At 40.7% G+C, this 26,198-nt stretch overlaps 1 protein-coding gene across 3 annotated transcripts in view; it reads right to left on the reverse strand.

Annotated features, from left to right (window-relative positions):
- Positions 1 to 26,198, reverse strand: part of LOC134532876 (uncharacterized) — a 706,177-nt gene that overhangs the window by 26,437 nt on the left and 653,542 nt on the right. For all 3 annotated transcript variants that reach the window (XM_063369880.1, XM_063369882.1, XM_063369881.1), the window contains 2 exons: positions 23,239 to 23,367; positions 19,712 to 19,878 (listed from right to left, as the gene is read on the reverse strand). In XM_063369880.1, coding sequence (XP_063225950.1) covers positions 19,712 to 19,878; positions 23,239 to 23,367 — 296 coding nt within the window. The remainder of the gene's footprint in view (positions 1 to 19,711; positions 19,879 to 23,238; positions 23,368 to 26,198) is intronic.

Genomic DNA, 26,198 nt, shown 5'->3' on the forward strand with positions numbered 1-26,198 from the left:
GGCGGGGGGCGACACGTGGACCACGGTGAAGGGAGGAGGGGGAGAGGCTCGCCAGAAGACAACTTCGAATGCGATTACAGTAGCGCCGCTCGTGGCGAACGTCTAAATCACCGTCGAAGTTACAAACTGCAGATTAAAGGTCCCGCTATTGAACGGCTTAGCTGTACAGATAACGGGATGTTCGGAAATTGCTGTGGCATAAATTTAATGGATAGTAGGACACGCCGAAAAATAAAAATGCAGTTTTTGTTGAGAAAAATTACGTCCTGAAACGCAACCCTGCAATGTTACGACCTCGGAAAGTAGCGTATTTTCAATGGCCGAGAGGACGCGCGGTAAGTATCATGATGCTGAGACTACCCGCGGGAAACCGGACGCAAGAAGTTTCTCAGAGTCAGCCACGTGCAGTATCGACCGACAGTCTGGTGAACAGCACAGTGTCAGAGGTCCTGGATGACTGGCCAATAGCTGCACTCGGCACCAGCTGTCAGCGGACCGGACTTCGAGCTCTGGGGACGGCGGGTTGCCGGCATGGCGTGGAATCAACTCCTGCCTTGTCTACGTTTTGTTGTCTGACGGCAATTACTGTTATTATCGAAACTGTCTCGTCTTGGTTAGCACACTGTGTTCGTCTGTGCTGTTATTTTTTTCCGTGACTAAATTCCTTCCATGGAATTATTATTCTGTCTTGATATTTAAGTTTGAATGTGTTCGACTGTGCTGTCGTCGTTGTGTTATCCATAATAACTGCTTTAGGTTCAGCGGTTTGACATCAGCTGATTTATGATTGTTTTCAGTGTTTTTTTCTTTCTTATTTTGATTTTACGAAATGCAATGACATATGTCCCAGAAATTGCATTAAATTGATTACATTAAAAACACTGGATCGACTTTACATGACATGTGTGGACTGGAATACATTTTTTTTTTGTCATCTCTCGTGGACGATTGGCGTGGTAGATTGTCAGACCTGTTACTTCGTGACTGTTTCCTATGGGAACACGTTACACGATTGTTAGCGGCACTCCGCTCATTCGTTGTCAAGGTGAGATGTGTTCGGCATCATGAACCCACGCTTGCAACGTCCAACCGGCGTCTACTCCGCCAGTTTGCAGGAACCTAGAAGTGCGCGGAATTAACATCTCCCTCCAGGGTTGCATCCTCGGAAGTACATACGTCCCTCAACATAGACATTCCCTGCCACACGTGCTATTCCCGAACTCCTGTGGGGCTGGAGATGAGTCCATCGATTTAAAAAATATATTTTTCCAAGAATACTTTATTGGTGGTTTGTATGAAGGAAATCAATAAAATATTAATATATCTGCATCGCCTCTTGCCAAATAAATCCAGAACTTCTGCAGCTATTTAGACGTTTTTAATTATCATCTTATAGCGTACTGTCATGTAAATTTAAGTTTTTTTTAAATTAATTTTTTTCCCTATATGGTAGTTTAATTTGTTTTAGTCCAATTAATGTTTTTTTTAATTATTCCAAAAAAAATCCTTTTGTTGGCTAAAATTTTGTTATCATCAAGTAAGATTGATTGCAATTAACTTCAACGGTGGTCGGTCCTCTAAAAAATCACAAAAAATGTTGGTTATTTTGAAATGCCATGTGCACATTTTATCAAATTAACCGTTAAAAGTTAGAAAAAAGTTGGTCAAAAAATCGATTTAAGGTGTATGGAGAGGGGAGAGGTAATCGCACCTAATGCGAAGGACGTCATTGCCTCATAATATCCACACAAAATGTTCCACGTCCAATGTATTGATTAAATAACGGAATTTGGAAAATGTCCCGTAACTCCCCTAACTTCCATAAATGTCCCTGCACGCCTATAACTCCTACTATATAGTTCTCATATAACAGCTTACAAACTAAATACGTATTCAGTGTGGAATAATTAGTGCAGGGGTAGGGTATTAGCTGTCCTTCCTCCCTTCTGAAGTGGAAAAATTGTGTTCTTCCTTTTGTTGCTGTGTATTCAAATATGGTAGGAGTAATTTCGTGAATGGAATCGAAATGTGAAACCACGGTATTTATACTCGAGACGGATGGTGCGAACCAAAGTTCACAAAGCCAAAGGGAAAAATTATAGCTTTAATTGTTTAATTAATTTTAACAAGATGGGCAGTATTTTAATAAAATTATTTTCGAAAATTAGATCCAAAGGCGGGTAAGTATTTTTTTTTCTTCTATTTTTTTGTTGCTTTTATCGGAGCCGTTACATTATATGTTTACAATTTCGGTCTGCTTATAAAATGAATCAATAGCCGACGTAGATGCTCCGGCAGCGAATTCTAGCAGCCGGTGAGGAAACTACGTGTGTTTCGCTCGGCATTATTTTAAAGAATTCGACGATAAATTTCGTGCCCGAGTGTCGTGTTATAAGTGTAGGTACTCTCAACACGAGAACAAGTGAATTTTATCGTTACCGAGGTCAGATGTTACACATCTCTGCCGAGTACTGAAAGTCTCGCTCCCATGTTTTTATTATAAATGATGTTCTTATTGTTTAGTATTATTGTGTGACACCATGGACCTTCCCTTCTCCATTAAAGAGGTTAGATTCCTGGGAGTTTGACTTCCCCTCACTACCGTTACGAGCAGGATAACTCCTCGTTACAAACACTTAGATTTCTAACCGAATATAGGTTATACTAGGGCAGGGATAGCGAACCTTTGGGTAAATTTGTAGAGTCGCGGTATATGCGAAAACAATTGCTAAAAATCCGAAAATACTTTTAGTATGTGCTCTTTCACTTCCTCTTTTCAAATCAACCGGCGGAGATAAGAAATTCCAAATACTTTAGGAGATATCGAATTTTTTAATTTTCAACTCAATACCTGTGTATTCATGCGGTGATCACAATTGTTTCTTTTTTACGAGTATCTATTATGTTTCTTATTGAACAATTTTGTCACGTGACAGTTCCGTGATTGGCCAGTATTCAAATGAACCAATACGTGATTATTTATTCATTTATTGTTCAATACGATGTTTAATTACAACGGCCATCTTCTGCCATTTGATCATTAGATGTTGTAGTCGTTCTAAAAGTCTTATTTTTTATTTGGATATTGTTGCGCAAGTAATAAGTAACAAAAAAAATTTACGTGAGTTGTTAATGTTCATCATTTGTCCGGGTTTGTTAGGTCAGGTCAGTTACATCATAAATACTTTAAAACTAAAGAACCATTGAAATAAATTCATATTATTTTTAATGTACGCTTAGTTTGAAAGTATTCATAATGTAACTGACCTTACATAAACGACCATTTTAGTTTCTACTGTTCATCCTTTGTCCCGGTTTGTTTGGTCAGGTCAGTTACATTATAAATATTTTAAAATTAAACAGCCATTAAAATTAATTCACATTATTTTTTATGTCCGCTTAGTTTGAAAGTATTAATAATGTAACTGACCTGACCTAATCGACCATTTTATTTATTACGCATTCACGAACACACGGCAAAATTACAAAAATGGCGACGGTCGAATGGTTGTACAGGTGTTGTATTGAAAAATTAAAAAATTCGATATCTCCTAAAGTATTTGGAATTTCTTACCTCCGCCGGTTGATTTGAAAGGAGGAAGTAAAAGAGCATAGAATAAAAGTATTTTCGGATTTTTAGCATTTTTTTCCTGCATATACCGCTACTCTACATATTTACCATCTTTTGTTGTTGAACGTGCTATTTTCTTATGAAAACTAAATAACAGTGCGGCTATGACGTGTCCGACTCCGGCCGTCGACGAGCTGGTCACGCGGCACACGAGGGACACGACCTTCCTCACAATAACAACAAATAAGCTTGCGTGGTTTGTTATCTTTTTTCTCTCCCGTCGGTGAGGGGGACGATGGGATAGGAGTGGTCGGCGAGGAGGCGAGGACCGCGCGGCGAGCGGGCAGCGCCGCCGGAAATACCGAGCACCGAGCGCCGCGGTGACTACAGTCCGTCTCGCCCTTGGATTGCAGTGCAGAGCAAATGGCGTCCCCTGTGGCCAGATTTGATACCTCCAGGATTGTTAAAAAAAACAAATTAATATTATTTATACTTACTATTATTATAACAAATTCTAGTATATTTTTAATTTTACTGTTTGTTGATATTAATTTTAAAAAAAAACCACAAAATAGAGTATTTCGATAGTATTATTAAAGTTGTATACATTATGAAAGACGAGATCCTTTCCAAACCCCAATTATTATTTCACAGAATAAATACAAATGGCTCCCATGTTTGTTACAATTGTGACCATTCATCTTGTATTTGTTTCCTCTTATCTTTAAACAGTAAATTAGCATCCCAGCACTACCACGGCACGGCATCACTTAAGTTATAGCTACAGCAAACTGTTGTAACCCATACTGTGAGTAGAAACAAGTAAAAAATGCAAAATTGCAAAAATTACAACATATTCTGCATACACTACTCGGGTTACGGTTGAAAGGTAACAGGGAGCGATATTCCTTAAGGCTTTCGTAAATGAGTACCACGGCTTCCTTCTGTTTCCACATACAAATTTTATCACACAAAATTATATTTGAAAAAACGCAGTAGTAGTAAAAAGAAAAAAAAACATTAAATGCGCGCAGCATAAATACAAATGGCTCAAACTAAACTAAATAATTAGTGTCTGTTGAATCTTCTCTTTGTTTAGGCTGTGGGGAGTACCGTACAGACTTAATGAAATAATTATTGTGCCTCGCAAACTTGTCGCAAAACAACTGAAGTTGAACGTTACGGAGCAAGAGCAGCATTGAAAAACATGTCCGGGCCTTCTATCCTCTGACGGCGTTTTTTTCTGGACACTGACAGAAAATGGTGAAGTTCTGTCACTTGCAGGAGCGAAGTTTCCGCAAGTTCTTCGTGAAAATATAGTTCAACAGTTAAAACTATTCGGGCGCAGTGCACTCGCGAGTTGCTTGCGAATGGTTGCAGCAAGTTTTAACGGTGATTTCCTGACGTCACACAACGCGAGGTCACGTCCGCAGCTCCGTGGTGTCAGCCAAGTCCCAGTTACACTAGCAATGTTTAACTGCTGTCAAATGCTCCGGCGAGCGGAGAGCTGTGCTTGCAGGCGAGGAACAGGCGCGCTTACCTTGCCTTGCGCGAGTATACTTGTTCAAAATCCACACGAGACGTTAACGGATTACGTAATCGAGAGTCCGTCCCGCCAGCAGTTAGCAGGGATTCTGCCTCGAAATACAATTGAGTTGAATTAGTTTGTTCACTACGAACGACAGAGCAAAAAAAATATACGTGAGAAGCAAAGTCTTCACAGTGAAGTGTCTGTTCATTGAAACCAAAAGTTAAAAGTAGCGTTACGTTTACGTAACTAGCCTGTGGCGAACTGAAGGTCCCCTGCGGGAGAACTCGTAACCGTTCACAGACGTGAGAATCACGTTGGCGCCGGTCTTACTTGGTGGTCTGTGGCCTCGCAGTCCACGTGCAGGCACCCGGTAGCTCGCTCAGCCGCAGGTGTGGTCTCCAGCTGTTAGTAGCAGCGACTGCCGCGAGATGTCGCTCACCTCGGCTCTACGCGCATGCGCGAGTGCGCCGCGCGCGTCCAAACGACACACCGCAGTTGTCTCTCTGGTTCCAAACTGTTTATCCCGACTGTCGCCAAAGTTTCGTTAGTCTCGCCCAGTGTTGCCAACTCGTGGGATTTTTCCCATTTCGTGGGAATTTTGGGCTCAAAAATTTGAAAAAGGGAAAATGGGAATATTAGCACTAAAATGCCTCAAATGTGGGAAAAACTGTAAAGACAACATCTTGACAAATTTTATCTTATAAATAATATTTTAAAGGCGAGTTAAATATCAAATAAATCAAAGCAAACAATTCTATTGACTTGTTTCATTTGTAGGCGATTTCTGCTTTAGTGCTATGAAGTTTTCGTTCTTCCCATTATATGCTCTATGGGCAAAAAGTTTTTTTTATCTGTGACATTTGTAAGACTGCCAACTGGTAGAGCATTTTTCATGGATAAAGGTTGGTGGCATTTTTCGTATTATTAAGTTGCGTAGGTTTTAAAATCGTGCTACATGTCGTAAAACGTAAATAATTGGTAGTTTGTACAGCATGTGTGATGTAAGTGACGAGAGTGTTTTTCACACAAAGAAACAAAAACTTTCATCAGGTACCTAACAATGAAGACAATAGTGAAATACGTGTTAAAAAACGTGTCACATCTGCCAAAACATTTCAGAACTCGTGGCTGCAAGAAGAAAAATTTCGAGGTTGGTTGCAGCCTGTTGATAGCGACAAGAATAAAGCATTTTGCCGAGCTTGTAATGTGGCTGTTTCTTGTGGCAAAAGTGAATTGGAAAAACATGCAGTTACAGGTAAGCATGTCAAAAATGTTAAACAAATAGGAAGTAACCAAAGCATTTTGAGCTGTTTTGCAAAAAAAGATGAAAACAAGGTGCATGTTGACAAAGTGAAGACTGCAGAAATAAAACTAGCAACTTTTTTCGCTGAACATAATGTTGCATTCCAGGTAGTTGAGCATTTAATTCCAGTGATTAAGGAAGTCTTTAGTGATTCGAAAATAGCTGCTGATATTACACTAGGTCGCACAAAATGCACACAAGTAGTAAAAAACATTGTTGCACAAGTAGAAACAGAAAAGACAGTCGAGACACTTAAAACTGTACCTTTTTTCTGTTTTGATTGATGAAACTACTGACATCGCAGACAAGAAATGTATGTGTATCCTGGTAAAGCACTTTTCACCCCTTAATGGACGAGTGAAAACTGAATTGCTTGAGTTGGTTTCGCTAGATGCTACAGATTGCTCTGCTGATAATTTGTTTATTGCTTTCTGTAACACTCTTGAGGCAAAGGATGTTCCTTTAAAGAATATAATTGGATTGGCATGTGACAATGCGCCTGTCATGGTCGGTTCACATAACTCTTTTGTTACAAGATTAAAGACTGTAACACCAGGTCTTATAGTTCTTAACTGTATCTGTCATACATCGGCTATAATAGCCAGCAAAGCATGCGAGAAACTTCCCCGGTCATGCGAAGAATTATTGAGATGTGTGTGCAGTTATATTTCTGGAAGTGCTAAGCGGTGTGCCATTTTGCGAGAGTTTCAAGAGTTTTTTAACACTGAACAGCGTAAGTTGCTCAAATTATCTGGTACAAGATGGTTGGTATTGCATCAATGTGTTGTTCGTCTTCTAGAGAACTGGGAACCTTTGCAACAATACTTCCAACTTGCCATTGTTGAAGATAAACTTAAGAGTGCAGAGTTCATTTTTAATGAACTACAGAACCACTACACCAAGGCATATTTGCTTTTTCTCAAGTATGTTTTGACTTATTTCAATTCTTTCAATGCACTTTTTCAGTCAAGAAAAATACTTATACACAAGTTGTTGGAAGCATCTAGCACCCTGATAAACAATTTTGCACAAAACGTTTTGAAAGCTGAGTGTCTCAATCAGCTGAAACAGACAACAGACCTCGGACCTGAGTGTAAGAAGTTTTTGCAGTCATTGCCGGAAGACTGTGCCTCGAGTGTCCAGCAGTTCAGACTGAAGTGCCTTGAGTTCTACATTTGTGCTACAGATGAAATGAAAAAACGTCTGCCTTTGGACTGTGAACTCTTTCGAGAAATGAAATTTGTCGATCCAGCTGTTGCACTTGAAAAGTCAGAGAGAAATGAAGTTAAGGATTTAAGCACTTTAGCTTCGCAAATAGGCGGATTTGATTTGAATAATTTAGCTGTCGAATGGAGAAGTCTGCCACATAGTATAACTGCGGATCAGAAAAAGAAGTTTTTAGAAATGGATATTGACACAATGTGGGATAATATCTCTCAAATAAGAGATTTCAGTGACAAATTGTGTTTTCCAAACTTAAGTAGACTGGCTAAATGTGTTCTCTCTCTTCCTCATTCCAACGCAGAAGCAGAGAGGATTTTTTCAATGGTGACCGATATAAAAACCAAAAAAAGGAACAGGATGGCGAAGAGACCTTAAATGCAGTTTGTGTTGTCAGGTCGGCATTTCAAACAAATGACATTGACTGCACAACTTTCAAAGTGCATGAAAGCCACCTAAAACTTCATAACAAGAAGAATTTGTACTGCACTACAAATGACGAAAGTTAAAATTAATTTTTTATTTAACAGTGAATGTGTTTGTGTAAATATATATTGAAATAAATACCTTTACGTTAATGTTAGCTCTAAGAGTGTTACTAAATTTTTTTAAAAATAGCACGTGGGAATTTTTGTAGAAAAATGGGAATTTTTTTGCCATAACATGAGAATTTCACATCTGTCTGGTTGGCAACACTGGTCTCGCCGACCTCCGTGGCGTAGTCGGATGCACACTGGCTTACGGTGCGGCGAGGGGTTCTGGGTTCGAGTCCCGGGTAAGGCATGGGTGTTAATCTACGTACGGATATTTGATTGGTGATGTGATAATAAAAAAACTAAGACTAAGAAAAGGCATCTAGTGCTGGTTGTGGGCGAAAGCCGATAACCATTCAAACAATTTAAAAAAAAATACGTTAGTCTCCCCAGCTATCAAATCACAAAATCATGGTATTCCCCTGGTACGTGCGTGTACATTAAAAAATAACTAAGCTGTACAAATACTTAGATGTTAACACATTTCCACACATAAACTAGAACAGCGCTAAATAATATAAATAAAAATATATTCTCAATAAGTAATATCAAAAACACACGTTTAGAAATAACGAATTATAAATGTAAGCAGCTCTTGCGTTAGCGCATAGAGTAAGTTACCAGACAGAAGCGCGCCAAAAATAGGCGGAGCACGCCTCATTATACACTACCGCACTCTTAACTACTCAACGCATAATCGTGCTTTTTTTTCTCATACTTTCCGATAATTTCCCATACGCATTCATACTTTTGCACACTTTCGTGCACATTTGAACAATTTGACCTACCGCTGTGAGTTTAATAGTAGTTCAATAGCGTACCATGATAGCATTCGACGTAGTATGCGGTACACAAAGCTCGAAATGGTACACGTACCATGGTAATGGCAGGGGTACCACGATACCGGCACTTCTATCATCCCTGACTTCGGGAGAGCTACTCACGAAGTCCGAAGGGGGGAATTGAGCGAGAAGGGGGAGTGAGGGGGGAAGGGTCAGCGGACTATGTCCTTGGGAGCGGCCCGGCATCTGCCTCGCCTTAATTACCTATTGTGCTCGCCGCGCTCGGAAACGCTCGTGGTAGTGGAAGGAGGGAAAAAAAAATATTCTGTCCTGGCCGAAGGAATACATTCTGTGTCCCGTGGAAACCAGCAACTCAGCTCTCCCTGCGCCTGACTGCGTGCGGACAGGCTGTACGGACTGACGGGTGGATCCCGTGCGCTGTTTTAGGTAGATTCCGAAGAAGGGCTACCTACTGTAGCCGTTGCCATGGTGCAACTTCCTGAAAATACAAGATGGCCGACGTGACATCATCCAAGATGACCTCCGGGGTCAAAATGAAGGTCGTCAAATATGGCGGGCATTGTCTCCCAGCTCCGCACCTGAATCCTGGGCCAATAAATCTGACACCACCAGTGTTGAACTGGATTAAATGGGGATGAGTGAAGAAGAATGCGGGGTAGGAATAGAAGGGAATGGACAGGGGAGAGAGAGGAAGGCGCTGGATTCGTGATCTTGGCACTTGTCGCCTGTCTATAAGTTCTAGGGTGTTAGAAATAGAGTCCTTCAATAATAGAACCTTCAAAAAAATTTTTTTGTCGTCTTTGCATGCTCAGCCCTATACACGAAGTCTAGTGGCTGCAGGCTCTACTCTGCCCGAGGGTCGAACCTAGGACCTAGCTCGCGAGCAGCGGCCTTACTGTGTACCGCGGCAAGGCTCGTGGCTACTTGCAGACTCTACTCCTGCTCCACGTCTTAGTTACTTAACACATTCCTAGTACTCTCAGTAGCCTAGCAGTACTATTGCACTGGACTGGCATCGGCTCTCTCTACCCGACCATCTCGTGTCCTCTTTGAACCCCCTTCACCCCTGCCGCGTCGCCAGGCGACACTGCTCCACGGAACAGACGGAAATGCTAGGGCGGCGAGTCAGGGTGCGCCTGGTGAGTAAAGATTCCAAAAACATTTTTTTTTTTTTTTTAGAGAGTAAAGTGATTGATACACAATAGTTTCGAAGAACTATTCAAACAAGGCTTCTAAAAATGTCCTTGGAACGTGCCCCAAATATAAGGATGATTCACTCGATGAGTTGCCGCCAATCACAGGGCTTATTCCTTACTTAATTAACGTGGGTCATATTTCCGAAAATTACAGAGTAATTCGAAGCATTAGAAAAAAAACGACGAATACAGTAATAACCCATTCAGAAGTAACCATAGTGATGTATCGTCGAAAGGCATTATTTACAATTTAGCATCGCAATTGCGTGAAGCAAGCTTACAAAATATGTTCAAAAATGTTTCCATTGCTTCACGTAACACAAGTGTCGCTCTACGAGGCTGCACACCACTGTATTTGACTTCTCTAGCGGTTTGCATCATACGTGTTCGTGCAATCCTTTGACAAACAGTGTCCTTCATCCATCCCCATACGCAATAAGCCGTTCATTGTGAGGCATTCCCAATTCTTCAGATTGCTCTGTCAATATTGGGAATAGGACAGACAGTTATATAGCATATTTTGCTCCAAATAATGCAAGGAATAAGCCCAAAAAGTGGCGTAACTTTACTGAAAGGTGAGTTATGTCACTCCTTTGCAGCCTTGAAGAGAGGTGCACTGGAAACAATGAGGGGAGGGGGTAATACTTGATGATGAGTCTCAACACGAAATAACCCTCCCCTGAACTTCACGTAAAGAAAACTGGCCTTGGAAATGTTCTCTGGCCATAGCATGGCCGAGGCTGTACGTGGATATTCGTGGGTGTAGGGTAATGAGATGATCGCTCAGTCGTGGGCTGTTAGTCCAATCATGAGTTTTCCCCCCTTCGTAATCGTTCCTCCTAATGACATGGTTATTTCCAGTCATGTTTAAGTGCAAGACCAACGATTAACCGTTGGTCATATTCATGATAATATCACAGTGCTGTCAGGGCTGCTTGATAGTCGTGCTCGTTTACTCTCCACAGTTTCGTGATAGCGAAGTCGCGATAGCAACTGAAGCCCTTGCACCGGAATAACTCGGAATAAGATTTCTGAACGAATTTTAATGAACGTTTTCCATTGCACTTCATGAGTGAACAATACTCACAAACGACAGGACAACACAAATGTGTGTGCGTGTGTGTGTGCATGTATCTGACCTTAGGAATTGAACTGAGAGCCTAGCAGTTAGACAGCCATCGAAAAAAAATGGAAGGGACACTCGGGACAGTGTCTTTGTTTTTGAAGTGAAACTTATTTGGACGTGATGAGAGTAAAATTTAAAGGCCAAATTATAATAGCACTATGTTATATAGTTGCTGGGCTCGTTTTCGTTCTACTCTTTATGCAATGATAGAAAACAGAACCGAGAGAGATAGATGAACGAAAGAATAAGACCAAGTATGTGCGCATGCGCATATATTTGCTACCGGCGCGCTAGCGTTCCTCCTTGTTCAACCAGCAGCGCAGAGAGCGCTGTTGAGACAGTCCCTACAGTCCCTGCATTTCCCGCATTGATTGCACTACCTGTTATAAATGTCATATTTCGTTCAGAGATTTGGCGTGTTTGAAGAAACAGTAACACAAGCAGTTTTACTTTAGGGTGTGAGTATTTCACACGCACAGTTTTCCTTAATGGTGTATTTTAACAGTGAGTAATATGTATTTATAAAATTCTCTTCTTTTTCTCTTCCTTCCTCTCTCTCTCTCTCTCTGTCGATATACTTACGAGTCGAGGTTTGAATTACGAAAGAAGTGCTATTACGCGACTGAGTTACACGCGCTCTTTTTTGTCCTATGGTTTGTTTTATTACATTGTATTGTCCTGACATTTGTGACTTCGGTTTACTCATGTTAGGCAATACAATTTTTTTTTAATCAATTTAGTAGTATCACCGTTACCATTAAACTTTAAAGATAAAACTCAGAAGTGTGAGACCAAGGTGCCACGATACCGAAATGTGCGAGAAACGCGTGCCACAATATCGAAATTTATAAAAACCAAGCGTCTTATTATCGGAATGTGTGATAACCAAGTTCTACAATATCGGCATGTGAGAGAATCGAGTGCCACAATATCGGAATGTGTGAGGATCGAGTACCACGATACAGGAATATGTGAATCGAGTGCCACTAAGTCGGAATGTGTGAGCATCGAGTACCACGATATAGGAATATGTGAATCGAGTGTTACTAAATCGGAATGTGTGATAATCGAATGCCACTAAATCGGAATGTGTAGGAATCGAGTGCCACTATATAAGAATGTGAGAGAATCGAGTGCCACAATATCGGAATGTGTGAGGACCGAGTGCCACAATATTGGAAGGACGCCTAACCACCCGCTGACGCGTACCTGGGGCGCGGGCACAATACGCTACGTCGCGACTCGTTACCATAATTGAGCCAATCAGAGCCGATTCGCGCGGTAACGAGGCCGCGAGCTGTCTTCCGCTTGACCTCAATCAGGCGTGTCATTCAGCGAGGGGCGGCCGCAATCAATACCCGAGCCTCCCCGCTGGTCTGTGGTGACGTCTGTCGCCGGATCTCGCAGTCGCAGACAGGATCCTGCCCTTGATTACGTTCTTATTTCAAATTTGATTCCCCTTTTACTTGGATCGGCCAAAGGGAGGCCACTTCGGTTAAGTTGTCAGCTTAAAGTCTGCCATTCAATATACGTCCATTTCACACCATGCACAGAGAAAAAGGTTTGTTTGAATCAAACAAATATTTGTTTATATATGGCGAAACAAATATTTACTTGGTGGAACAAAATATTTTGTTAGTTTAACCAAACTCGGTAAGTAACAAAAATAATTTGTTACACCTAACCAAATATACATTTGAGTTGACAAAATCATTTTGTTGGGTTAACAGAATCTTTCCTACTACAAAATATTTGTTGGAATTAACAAAATATATTTATTTCGCCATATCTAAACAAATATTTTGTTGAGACAAACAAACCTTTATCTCAGTGTGGGTCGAGAAGCGTCACGAACAACTGGACAGCACAAAAAAGAAAAAAAAAAACACACACACAGAAAATATCTCACACGGACCTATGAATACAACTGAGACCCTAGCAGTCAAATAGCGGTCGTACAAATAGTAGAGACGAACAAAAAACCCACGAATACTAGCAACATTCTGCGAACCTACGATTAGCTGTCATAACTAAAATACTTAATATGTACGATAATATAAAGTATTTACAACTATCTCAAATTTTACATCGTGAACAGTGCGGGGTGAAAATGAATGGATGAATGATAGCTTAAAGTCTCGTCGACACTGATGCTAACAGAAGTGCCTCGGGGAAAAAAAAAGCACCAAAACATCCGCCACGTTTCTCAATTGCGGAAAAATTATCGGTCTTTGGCCCCACCGAGAATAGAAACCGATACGCCTTTGCGGGAAACAAGTGACCTTAACACTTCATTTTTTTACACAATTGATTTATAACTGTCTGAAGTACCCTGTGTTGCCCGGGCTAAACACCCCTTAGGAGCTAATTTTCGGGAAATCTCGTTCTCAGATGTTGACTATGTAATATAAGGAACATCATTGCTGAGTTACAAGACTGTAGTACACATACCTGAAAAAAACGGGAATTCAATTTAAAAACTATCAATTTAAAAACTAATATGGGATTCCAAGAAAGGAACTAAGTCTGCAGAATATTCACAAAAAATCAACTGAACAAATTCTTGCGCAGTTTCAGGAGTATTTTGCTGGTATTGTAAAATAAAGTATTTATTTATTCCAAACATTTTAACTTAAGAAATAGACACAATATATTGGCATGTGTATATAAGACTGTGTTAATAAAAAAAACCTGTTTAAGAATAATATTTACTAAAGAGATAGGCCTAAGCCTTTTTTTATTTTTAGTATAAAGTAGGTACCTATCTGATTTTATAACATGCTTTTACCTGCGAGTTCGTCTGCGTGGAATTCAGGACTGGATAAAGAGGTGGATAAATAAAGAGGGAAAACGAATTACAAAAAAAAAATAGGTGGATGATGAGTCTGATTTGTACTGCACTTTTGCGCTTAATTGCCATACTTTTGTCGCGGAATTTATATTGATTGTCACTCTCAATTTATTGCAATTTATTTTTCTTTAGATAACATTATATATGATTTATTATTTTCCACCAGTATGTATAAACACTCGATACCTACCTACTCTTGAAAAACCAGCATAGAGCTGAACACGCGATAAGCATGGAGTGGCCACTTTCAATGTTCGGCCCCGGGGACTTGTCGTCATTGTAAATGCTAACTTAAGCGGGAACTGCGGCTTTTTAGAGTGTAATGGTGAATTATTGGGGATCGACACGCTCTCTCGTTCAGCTACTCCGGTGGGAATATCGTGGGCTTAGTGGAAAAAGTTGGTAAGTCCTTTTTTTTTGTGAAAATGAGTTAACTTCACAGATGAAGTTGTAAGGGCAATATCTTCGCCAAGAAAACGTTTGGAAGTCCAAATAATGAATGATTGTGGACGTTTTCTTCTAGATTTATTTCGGCAAGTCCATTATAACGCTATTATAGGCAAGCAAAACTTGGTAAGTGAACTAACAGTCTATTTCCAGAAATTGGCCTTAGCGACTTTTTCCACTAAGCCCACGATATGTTCACGAACGTGGCCAGGGAGGCAAAGTCGCGACGCGCGCCAGGCGCCCGGGTGGTTGTGTTTTCGAAAGTCATGATTATATAGCCACGATTTTTTTCGTGGATTCATTGGAAGGTAAAGTAGACTTGAAGCACATGTATATATGTTTCAGGTTGGTGGTTAGATACGCCCTTGATGACCCTGAGCCAGTTGTAAACAAGGAGAATAACTGGTAGCACAATCACGTTTAGCCCTCCAAAAGGATGCGACCTTTCTAACGACCAACGGCCTCTCGAAAAATCATTAATTACGTATGGACGAGTTGAGTCCAGCGCGGAGTGAAATGAATCCAAGAAATAATCGTGGCTATAATTATGATAGTTACAAGTCGTAATGTTCTAAGCTATTACGTTTCTAAGTTGCACGGTTCGGCGTTGTGCGTTTATAAGTGACGTGTTCCTAAGCTGTGATAGTTCTGAAGTATGATCTTCTAAGTTAAGATGTTTTTTAACTCGTATGTTTATATGCACGGGCGCAGATCCAGAAAATGGGTGGGGGCAGGGGGGGATCCATAAGAAGCCCATTACTGAGAAGGCCCGGTCTGCGCTTGCAAAATCGCGACTGTGAAACGGGGGCTAATAAACCTAAACGACAAAACTATGTTTTAAAGAAAACTTTCTTCATATTTTTTTTTAAGTTTTCTGCTTAATGTGGGCAGTACACAACATTCGAGCACCGTATCCCGAGATGACTTGTGTCGGTTAAAACACACGCCCAAAAAACTCTCTTCGCCCCTTTTTTTTTTCTCGGCCCCCATGACAATCTCATGGATTTGAGCTCCTGTATTCTATGGTACGATCGTTCTAACTGATGAAAGTTCCAAGTGGCGAGTTCCTAAGTCGCGAGTGGCTGCCCAGTTCGTCGCCCCATGGACCGAAGGACTGGCGGAACAGCCACAATCTCCGGGACCGCGCTCGGAGTCCCTATTATGTACCTCCCCCCCCCCTCGAGCAATCAGCCTAATAGCCATGGTCGACTGCTTGTAATGTTTCATTTGAGAACACGCCCTCGCGTCCAGCCACACAAACCCCAGGATGCGTCGTTCTTTAAGTGCTCCAAATGAGTGGGGCGGAAGTAGAGATGTATACCGGGGAGTGATCAACAGTCTTGTGAAACTTAAAACACCGCATCGAAATTATAGCCATTGACCTCGCTGAAAAGCTAGAGTTATTTTTAGTATGGGTAAAATGGGTAGCATTAGCGTCAACAAATAAAAATGTTTTAACTGAACTAATACATTGTTCGCGATAAGACAAATCGCAGCATTGTATTTCGTATAGAATTTTGAGGTTAATAAATTAAATATACTAATAAAAATTGTGCATGCTTTAATTTATATAAAAAAACGTGCTGAGAACTCTATGACTTTAAAAAAAGGCCAATTACGTATACTTAATAGCACCGCTCGAGCTGGTAATGACTGCTGTGACTTTTGTTTCTGTATTTGTTTACTATGCGGTCTGAGTCAACGGTTTCAAATAGAAAGTTCAACCTAACTACAGTTGCCGATCTGACACTACGCTTAAATAACATATTTTGGTCCGTTCCAAAATATGTATCGAAAATTATTAATCTTCACAATAAATTGTATGGTATGTTTTCCAAGAATCCATGCTCTCACTCCTAAATGTGTTAAGGAAAGAGTCAAATACATAGGAAATTTGCCATATTTGTATGTTAAATCTTCCATACAATTGCATATGTTAATAACGTCCACTTCATGTTTAGGAATTCCACCAAAATGTTCCTTACATCTTAGGGATCCGTGGGCTTAGTTAAACTCTTAAATACAGTATGCGCGCACACGTAGTTTGTGGCTAAAAAGAGCCAATACCTCCAACCAATTTAGAACCTCGGTATGCAATAGCTTGTTGAAAATCGACACTTTGCTGGGCAGGTTCCGAAACTTGCATGCTCTCTTCTCTCACTGGCATAGCGTTGTATCAACGAGCTCCAGTAGAAACTACTGATGGGCGAATGTGTATGGCAGTTGAGTGGTCTACATATATCATGGCCTGTTTTTGTAACAGTCTTCCTAACCGTATGCTTAGCGGGTTACACTTTAAATAAACTTCAAAACCCATATTAAAAAATATATATGCATCAAATTTAAAAAAAAATTAAATAAACTCTCACTTTTCTCACGTCGAAAGTCATTTACTATCATTCTTTGCATCTAACACTGCCTTGCATAGATGAAGTTCGCATCACGGACCAAACGTATACAAAAAGATTAAATCTAAAACATGCGACAAAGAAGCTAAAGGGGTTAAGAGGTCAAATTCCGGTACAACTTAAGAAAATATTTTTAAAAAATTTAACAAAAATATTTAGACCCTAGGGCCTTTTTGGTCAATATGTATTGTATAAATGTGTCCACCAACAAACCCGGTCAGTTTGTCTAGCCCTGAACAAATCACCGTGTATGCACACACACGCAGCACATTGGATAGTCCTTGCTTTGATTAGACATAACTAGCGCCCCGAGAGATCAGCGCATTTATTCGGTAAAGCAAAGTGGACTTAAGTAAACACACATATTCTGTTTTACTTCGACGATCGACCGATAGTAATCCCGATATGCCCTGGACGACACTGGATCACTAACACACGAAAATTCTCTTACCTTGTTAGTGGCCAGTGAGCACACTGAAATTAGCTAAAGTATGTAGTACATATGTACATATGTATATGATGGTGGAATAATCGTGGTAAATACCGTTATGGTATGGTATGGTATGATAGTAACAAGTTGTGTTCATGTCTGTGGTTGGTGGTGATGTATAATTTTTTCCGTACATGAACGGGCCAACTAAAATACTGTTGTTGAAAATATAACGTTTGCGATTCGTCTGACAGAAACTACGTCCTGTTGAAAGCAACTATGTTGACATGAAACATTTTAAAGAATGAATGAATGAATGAAAATAATAAGAACTTAATGAGTAATATATGTCAAATATTCTTCAAAATCTTTGTCCTGTCCTCTTTTTATAAAAAAATAATCACATTTTTTAAATGTTGATTAGCTAGTAAAACACGTCATTTATTCACGATATCCCGAAATGAGATCGATAACAGGCAGTAGGCTACATTGACGGTTCGGAAATAAAATCATCTTCTAAACACACACTAGGCTGGGAGCTTCGCGCCTGACGAGTGAGTTCCACGATAGCGGGACCAATGAAACGTAGGTATTACCCCCTCCCCCTTAATGGCGAGAGTAAACAGTGGCCGGAGCGGAACGACCATTACCGACGACAAACAAGCAATTTGTCCGCGGGGTGGCCCCGAGCCAAGTGCGGACCGCGCGAGGGTTGTAATCATTTCGGCGTTAGCTGCTGGCGGGGGTTGGATGTGGTTGTGTATCACCCGGCCTCCTCAACCCCCCTCGGCCCGACGATCGCCGCAGACGAAACTCGCCGTGGAGAGAGGTGTGGGTGGCTAGGAGGGCGTACCACAATTCCTCCGCGGAAACCATACTACGTGCGATAATTTCGCACCCTTGTGTACCGGTGTTGCGGTATCGCGTGCCGCGGGTATCGGACGTGCCGGGAAAGCGGGGTCAGACGTACGCGCTCCCCCCCTGGGGAAGGGCTGTCGCCATGGCGACAATCTCGCTCAGCTCAGACCCGCCGCCGCGAGATAATTACCGAGCCCGAGAGCGGGGCAATCCTCTTTGAGGGCTCGCAGTCGTCCCTCCGGACCCCTCTCCCCCCTTTTTCCAGCCCTTCTTGGGCACGTGAGTCAACAGCGCGGTTCACAGGGGCACGCACGTGCCTCGGGTGGCACCTCGCGAACCACTTCCGCGCAATCACCATCGACTACGGCAGTCTCCCAGTCGGAGGAACGTCGGCGCTAGGTGCGAGAGATTCCGGGTGGGGCATAACTTGTCGCGCAGGTCGCCGGATTCTCAAAACAACAATTTCAAAACTTCAAACCTGTTAAAAAAGAAGTTTTAAAAAGGGTCAGTCAGTTAGCATTCCTAGTCAGCAAGCCGCAGGCATCGGGTTTCGATTCCTGCTCGGCCGGGGAATTTTACTTTTTTTTTTGGAATTAAATTGTTATCCCTGGTTCAGAGTAACACGCTGTCAGTTCGCTCCCGAATCATCGAAAACTGTCAGGTATGTTGCGGCTTCCACCCCCGCGACATCCGGGGTCATTATTAGCAGGACTCGACGTCAACACAAGTATAGACGGGGGAAAAATAACAGAAAAAAAATTATTATTTTAACTTGACATTAAATGACTACAGTGTTGCAAAGAGTTTTTGGAAGTTATACCCATAAAGTGAATTTTCTTTTTCCTTCAAAATTTGTGTTTTAATCTTTCTGTGGTGCCACTGAGAGAAAGGTTTGTTTGCCTCAACAAAATATTTGTTTATATATGGCGAAATAAATATATTTCGTTAATTCAAACAAATATTTTGTAGTAGGAAAGATTCTGTTGACCCAACAAAATGATTTTATCAACTCAAATGTATATTTGATGTGTTCGGTCAATGTTCTGCCACCTTACATTTTTCAGCATAGGTTTGATTTCACTTTGATTTTGTTTGATTTTGAATTCAATATGCAGGTTAGGCCCCCATCTGGGCAAGTGTTTATTTACCTTGTGGAAGGTAACAGGAGTTTATGCTTGCAGTGGGAGTTGGGACTCTGATGGGGGCCCGGCCTCAATTTGGCCAGGTGTAACAAATTATTTTTGTTACTTACCGAGTTTGGTTAAACCATTGAATATATATAATATATTCAATGGTTAAACTAACAAAAATATTTTGTTCCGCCAAGTAAATAATTTGTTTGGCCATATATTAAGAAATATTTGTTTGAGTCAAACAAACAAACATTTTTTTTTTCTCTGTGGCGTGCTTGCTTGTTGTTGGAAAGCTCATACCTGTGGACCACGCCCCTGGAGTGCATGTGCGCCACGGCGGACACCAGCTGGCGGCCGAACCGGCGCGCTGCCTCCTCGCACAGCCGACCTCCCTCGCGGCTCCTCACGTGGCTGCGCAGGTCGCCTCCCAGCACCCGCTCCATCGCCAGCAGGTACACGGGCCCGCCCTGGGACACGTCCAGACACGTCCAGACACGTCCAGACACGCCGAGCCGCGTTCTCACGCGGTCTAAACCTGCCGACTCATACAGTGGCTCCACTTTCACTCCATCCTTTCTGCGCGATTAGCCGGGAAAGCTGCATTTGTTAAGTTTCCGTGCAGTATGGATAATTATAACGAACGATGTGAAATATAACACTGGAACTTTTAAACTCAATTTTAATGGCCGCTGTGTGATATGATTTTTTTTTTCTTCAGAAAAAAATACTATTCAATTTACCCGGTCTTTTCAAATCATGATTTTAAAAGAATAAAATTTACCTTAAAGACTTTTAAACAATATCACGTAGTAGACACCTGCATTGTTTTAAACACAAAAATTTTAAAGTAATTTATGGCTGGATGGCATCCGATATGGCCGATTATAGATTTTCTTAATAACAGATATAATAATTAATATAAATATATAAATATATATATAATTATAACCAAATAAAAAAATTCTGCACACAATTAACGTATAAAAAACCATACAGTTATCCAACATTTTAAATAATTTATGGCTTCAGCTGAAGTCCGTCCTTGGTATTAACCCCATACATGTTGCAACAGCCTAGGTCATAGATCCCTCATATGTGTCTCAAATTCTATTCACAATCAAGCATATTTTATAAATCTCGAGGAAGTTTTCAAATGGCGCTACAGTTGCAGACTTCCAAAGACCTTACGTGCCCTGCAGACGAGAATTTAATTTTTTTTTTTTTTTTTAAGGTTGAGACCACGTTACGTCACGATGTCTGCAATAGGACATCCCATTTAAACAAAATTAAAAAAAATTCAGTTTACAAACGAAATGCGAAACTGACTGACATGTATTCGCGTTATTATTTTCATAAGTTTTTTTATATATATTTACTTTATAATGTTTTCAATGAAAAAAAAGTTTTCAATGTGCCTTTTAAAAGATACTGGTACATAAAAAAAAAAGTAAATTTAATACAAAAATTCAGTCCGCTCCGGGGAGAAACCCACTTGCCGATGGCTTCCGCAAGGGTGGCGCATAAAGAACGCGCTCCCTTGCGAAAGCCGTCTTCAGCAGGATTTTTTTTTACTCCACCATTATCAGCTCCTGCAGGCCCGACTCAGAGCGACGTGCGGATTCTTCCAACAACGATCGCCGCGCGAAGGTCACTACCGCAGAGCTAGGGGCGGGGCGAGAGTCGCTACCGAGGTAGAGCCTCGTGAGGACTGACCAGACACCTCAACAGTAGCGCCAGTGGTGCCACTTCGCCCGACTGCCGCCAGAAAAAAAAAATTGGTTTTTTGTAAAGTCGGTTTACGGACGATAGTTCAACGTGACAACGTCATAACAAAATATTGATGAAATGATTGCATACTTTATGAATAAAATTGAATCATTTTTGTTTTAATAATAAAAGAATAAATACTTGAAATTATACTAGTAATCAGATTTTTAAAATTCAAGAATAATTAACATTATTGCCGAAATTGTTGTAATAAGCAATGAACACCACATTAACTTTTCATTTCATAAACAGTCGAGTGGAAGAGAGATAGATGCGGCGCAAGCCTACAATGTGCGTAACGGGACACATTTTCGTGCGTGCAGCCGGCGTTCATCGATTTATTAGACGTTGTCACGTCAAAAACAACACACGACGTCTGTTTACGAACACTTTACAGCCGCACGAATAACTGTGGCTGAGGAGCAGGTAGGTCATTGTGTAACATCTTAGTTCTGGTGTACAGCATTTAGTAGGAGTAAGATCGTGAATGGAAACTGAAGTCGCACGGAACGGAGATGTGTAACCTCGGTGCTGCAATCTGCGACGGATGGCGCGAACCAAAGTTCACAAATACAAATATTTAATGAATTTTAACAAAATGGGCAGTATTTTAATCAAATTCACTATCGGAAAAAAAGTCCAAAGACGGGGATTTGTGTTTTTTTCAAGTGTTTTTCGTTTTTATCAGAGCCTTTTCATTTCATAGTTAAAAAATCTCGGCCTGAAAATGGAATGAATCGATAGCCGACGTAGTTGCTCCGGCAGCGAATTCTAGCAGCGGGCAATGAACTACGTGTGATATGTAGTTGAATACAAAGTTTGCGTGTATGTTTATCAGTTATTCTATTTTTATATTTAGCTATTTATGAGTATACAAATTTTCTGTATAGTCTTTGTGGTGCAACTTGTCTCAAATTTGTCAGAAAAAAAGAAAGAAAAAAAGAGCGAGTCGTTTAGTACTCGCCAGAGATATGTAACATCTAACCGAGGTAACGAGCAAATAAACACGTTATAATACGAAACTCGGACATGAAATTTAACGTATAATTCTTTAAAATAAAGCCGAACGTGATAAATGTATAGGCCTAAGCAAACTACATTTCTGGACGCGAATCACAAGTAGTTTCCGCACCCACCGCTAAAATTCGCTGCCGGAGCAGCTACGTCGACTATTGAATAATTTGATTAACAGAACCAAATGTTAAAAAAAAAAAAAGACATGAAAAATAAACTGCAGCTTTGGATTTTGATTTTCGACAAGGAGTATTATTAAAAATACTGTTCATCTTGTTAAAATTCATTATGTTTCGCTCTGGATTTGTGAACTTTGGTCCGCGTTATCCGGCACAGATGGCAGCACCGTTCCATTCGCGAAATTACGGAATTCCCTATACCGAGAGCTGGGCTCAGAATTATCGCTTAATGAAGCAACCCCCAAGCAGTCATCACGACTGTCTGACAGGGATATCTTCATCGCCAGTGCGGGCCTAAGGGCCCGAGTACCGGAACTTGGCATCGAACCCCGAGGCCCGTGTAGGAGTACAGGAGTACCAGGTCGCATGATTTGGTTCCTGCTAAGATGTTGAAACTCGACCGGGCCGGGGACGCACCACAACGCCGAAATACCACAACGCCGAAATACCACAACGCCGAAATACCACAATGCCGAAATACACTAACGGCGAAAAATGTCATTGCAGGACGGGTTAGGTTAGGCTAGGTTAGGTTAGGCTAGGCTAGAATAGGCTAGGTTAAGTTAGGTTAGGTTATATTACGCTAGGTTAGGTTAGGTTGGGTAAGGTTAGGTTTGATTGTGGTATTTCGGCGTTAAGGTACATTTAAGAAACACACACAAATTCATTCAGTTGTTATTTCGGCGTTGCGGTACACAGCAGTTTTCTAGCTGTCGGCGTTGTGGTCAATTTTTGACATTCGGCGTTTTTGGTATTTTCGACGTTGTGGTAACGACCCGACCGGGTCCCCCATGGTCCCGGAGATATCCTCCCCCCCCCCCCCCCCCAACCCAGGGTCACCTTCTGGCGGCGCGAAGATTCGCTCACCCGGACGGCCTGGAACAGGCTGACGATGTTGGGGTGCGACAGCCGGGACAGCAGCGACGCCTCCCTGTGCAGGTTCCTGAGGCAGTAGTCGTCGCTCAGGCGCGCCGTGTCGATCACCTTCACCGCCACCTGCAGCACGGTGGCACCATCAACTGACAACAATCATCTTGCAGCAGTGGCGTAGCCAGGATTTGTGTAGGGGGTGTTAAGAAGCATGCCCCCCCCCCCCCCGTATTGGGTCCTCCCCCGGGAAAATTTGGATTTTAAGGTGTAAAATAGTGCTATTTTAGCAGTTTTAGGTACTTAAATTTAAATATTGTAATGGTAAATTTTTTATTAATTTTAATATGAAATTTGTTTTAGTGATGAATAAGACATTAATTAAAGATTTGGTGCTAAGGGGGGGGGGGTTGAACCCCTAACCCCCCTCCCCCCCCCCTGGCTAGGCCCCTGTCTTGCAGTACAGGGTGACAAATAAAACAATGTTCCAGTTTCAATGGAATTTACACTTGGAGCTCGGACTGCCTCATAAATAATGTGTTTTGATTTGTGACATTTTCAGTTGCAATACATCTTAGCTTTTAATTATTAGTTCTTTGGATGATCTACGTTTAGTCAATATTCAATAGCTAGTTCTTTCTAAGGTGCCCGTTGAAAAAATGATGAATATTACAAACACTTTAATTTAATCTACACTAAATGTTTAATTAAAAATTCAATTTCTTTTAATATTGTGAAAAAAATTATTTCCTAATATATATAATTATAAAAAAATATTTGACAAATATGTTTTTTTTTTAAATTAGGGACCTATTGAAAAACTACATTGTGTGTGAATTGTCTCATTCAATAATCTTTAATTAATTATAAAGACACAATCACGTAATCAAAATTGATACGATAAACTGAATATCTACTTACCATGAAAAGTTAATTAATTAAATTCTAAAAGTAAAAGAATGATTAAAAACTCACAAATTTAAAAAAAAATTGCTCTAACTTCTAACGCCATCATTTAGTGAAAAATTCAAATGCGCTTCTTAACACATACCTATAAAAAAATATGAATGTGTGCCTGTGTGTAAAACAGAAAGTGCGGATACCTGCAGAGTGCCTGCCTCAAGACTTCCCGCCGCACGCTAGCATTCTGCAGGTAGGCACTAGCTTATAGCGTTACAGACTCGTTGAGTCAGTGATGAGCGTCAATATATAATATATAACCCGGATATTAAATTATACCGTGTTCAGTGACGTACATCTTAAAGGGACATTATGAGAAACTTAGATAATTACGCAACACGATGCTTGCGAACAACATTCCCCAATTTAACTTGCGCTGCAACTGTTGCTGGCTAATCTAATAAGCAATCCTATTACTATTCAAGGGTGAAGCACCCTCCTCCTCCCCACCCCCCCCCTCCCATAGACTACGCCCACACTTTAACTTAAGGCAGAAGCTTTTCTCCTGGTGTCGGCAGCAGCGAGCGACGGAGAAACTTAATCGAATGCAAATTGAGCGAAGGAAGGGGTGGCTCGGCGAGTCAAGTGGGAGAGAGAGAGAGAGAGAGAGAGAGAGAGAGAGAGAGATAGAGGGAGAGAGAAGACGCGGCTACAAGCCCGGGGTTCCCGGCTGAACAACCCGCTCGACTCGACATGTGTTGCGTGAACAGGGGCAGAGAGGGGCTCGTTCCAGCTCATCCGGCACTTACCGCCGAGTACACACACTAAACATTCTCTGTACTTTCACAAAAGATTCCTTTGGAAACCAGTTGCCAAGGAAACAGTTGTGATATTCACGAAAGATCTTGTAAATTTTGTACAACACATGACAATTTTTTTTTTGGCATATACGAAAATACGTTTTTCGAGACAATAATAAGCATTTATTACGGAAATTGGAAAATAATTTTATATTTTGATTAATTTTTTTTCATTCAAGCATAATTTCTTTAAATCACTGAAAATATAATTTAATTATATTTAACTATTTTTATTTATTTAGTTTTATTGTGCTTATAAATGTGTGCAGTAATACTGGAAAGCTAATTCAGGGAATGGTCTACAATAACATTTAACTATTGGAGGTACTAGGACAACACAAAGCACAAATTCCCGAATAAGAATCCGTACCCAGCATTACTGCAAACGCTATTTTTAGTGACACAGTTGTTTATTATGTAAATATACATATTACAAAATGCTGTAATTTTACATGAATATTTCTGTTCCAGTTCCAGTGTAGTTGTTCGTGCTTGCGGACACGTTATTCTAAGTTGCGAGTGTTTCACGTGCACAGTTTAACGTGCAGTACATTTGCTTCGTTAGAACTGGCATGACGTTCTGACCTGCTTGAATGCTTACTACGGCAGAATATCAACGTACATTTCTGCGGCGGGAAACAAAACTGAAGATATTTACCATCGTTAATAAACTCGATATAGTACAAAAAAATAGATAAATCAAATTAAATAATTAGAATGACAAGTTCAGATGACACAGAGTAATTCAAACACGTTGTGCATATGGATGGTAACGAGGTGGTTTGCGGGAGAGGTAAAAATAAAATGGTGCTGGATAGTTATTACTTAAGTTAGTTTTAAGTAGATATGAAGATAACTCGAAGATTGCAGTCTAATGTAACTTGGGGGTTTAGGTTTTACTTCTGCGCAATTTCCATGAAACTTACCAAAGCTTAGGGGAAGTGTAAACTCGGAATTAAACACACATTCGGTAGAGCAATACAGCTGTGAGATATAAAATCAGTACCGGCTGGGTCCTAAGTTTCGAGGACCTATACAGGATGTTTTCTGGATGAAGTTTAACAACCTTAAACATATAGACTAAATTTAATTAAAATTAACTTAACACTACATCTCATAGAAATAAGCATTTATTACTTAGGCCAAAAAAAATTTGAAAACAACAATTCAGTCTTAAGTTAACAACAGATCCAAATTTTC

Source organism: Bacillus rossius, chromosome 6 (assembly GCF_032445375.1).
Source record: "Bacillus rossius redtenbacheri isolate Brsri chromosome 6, Brsri_v3, whole genome shotgun sequence".
Taxonomy (NCBI): domain Eukaryota; kingdom Metazoa; phylum Arthropoda; class Insecta; order Phasmatodea; family Bacillidae; genus Bacillus; species Bacillus rossius.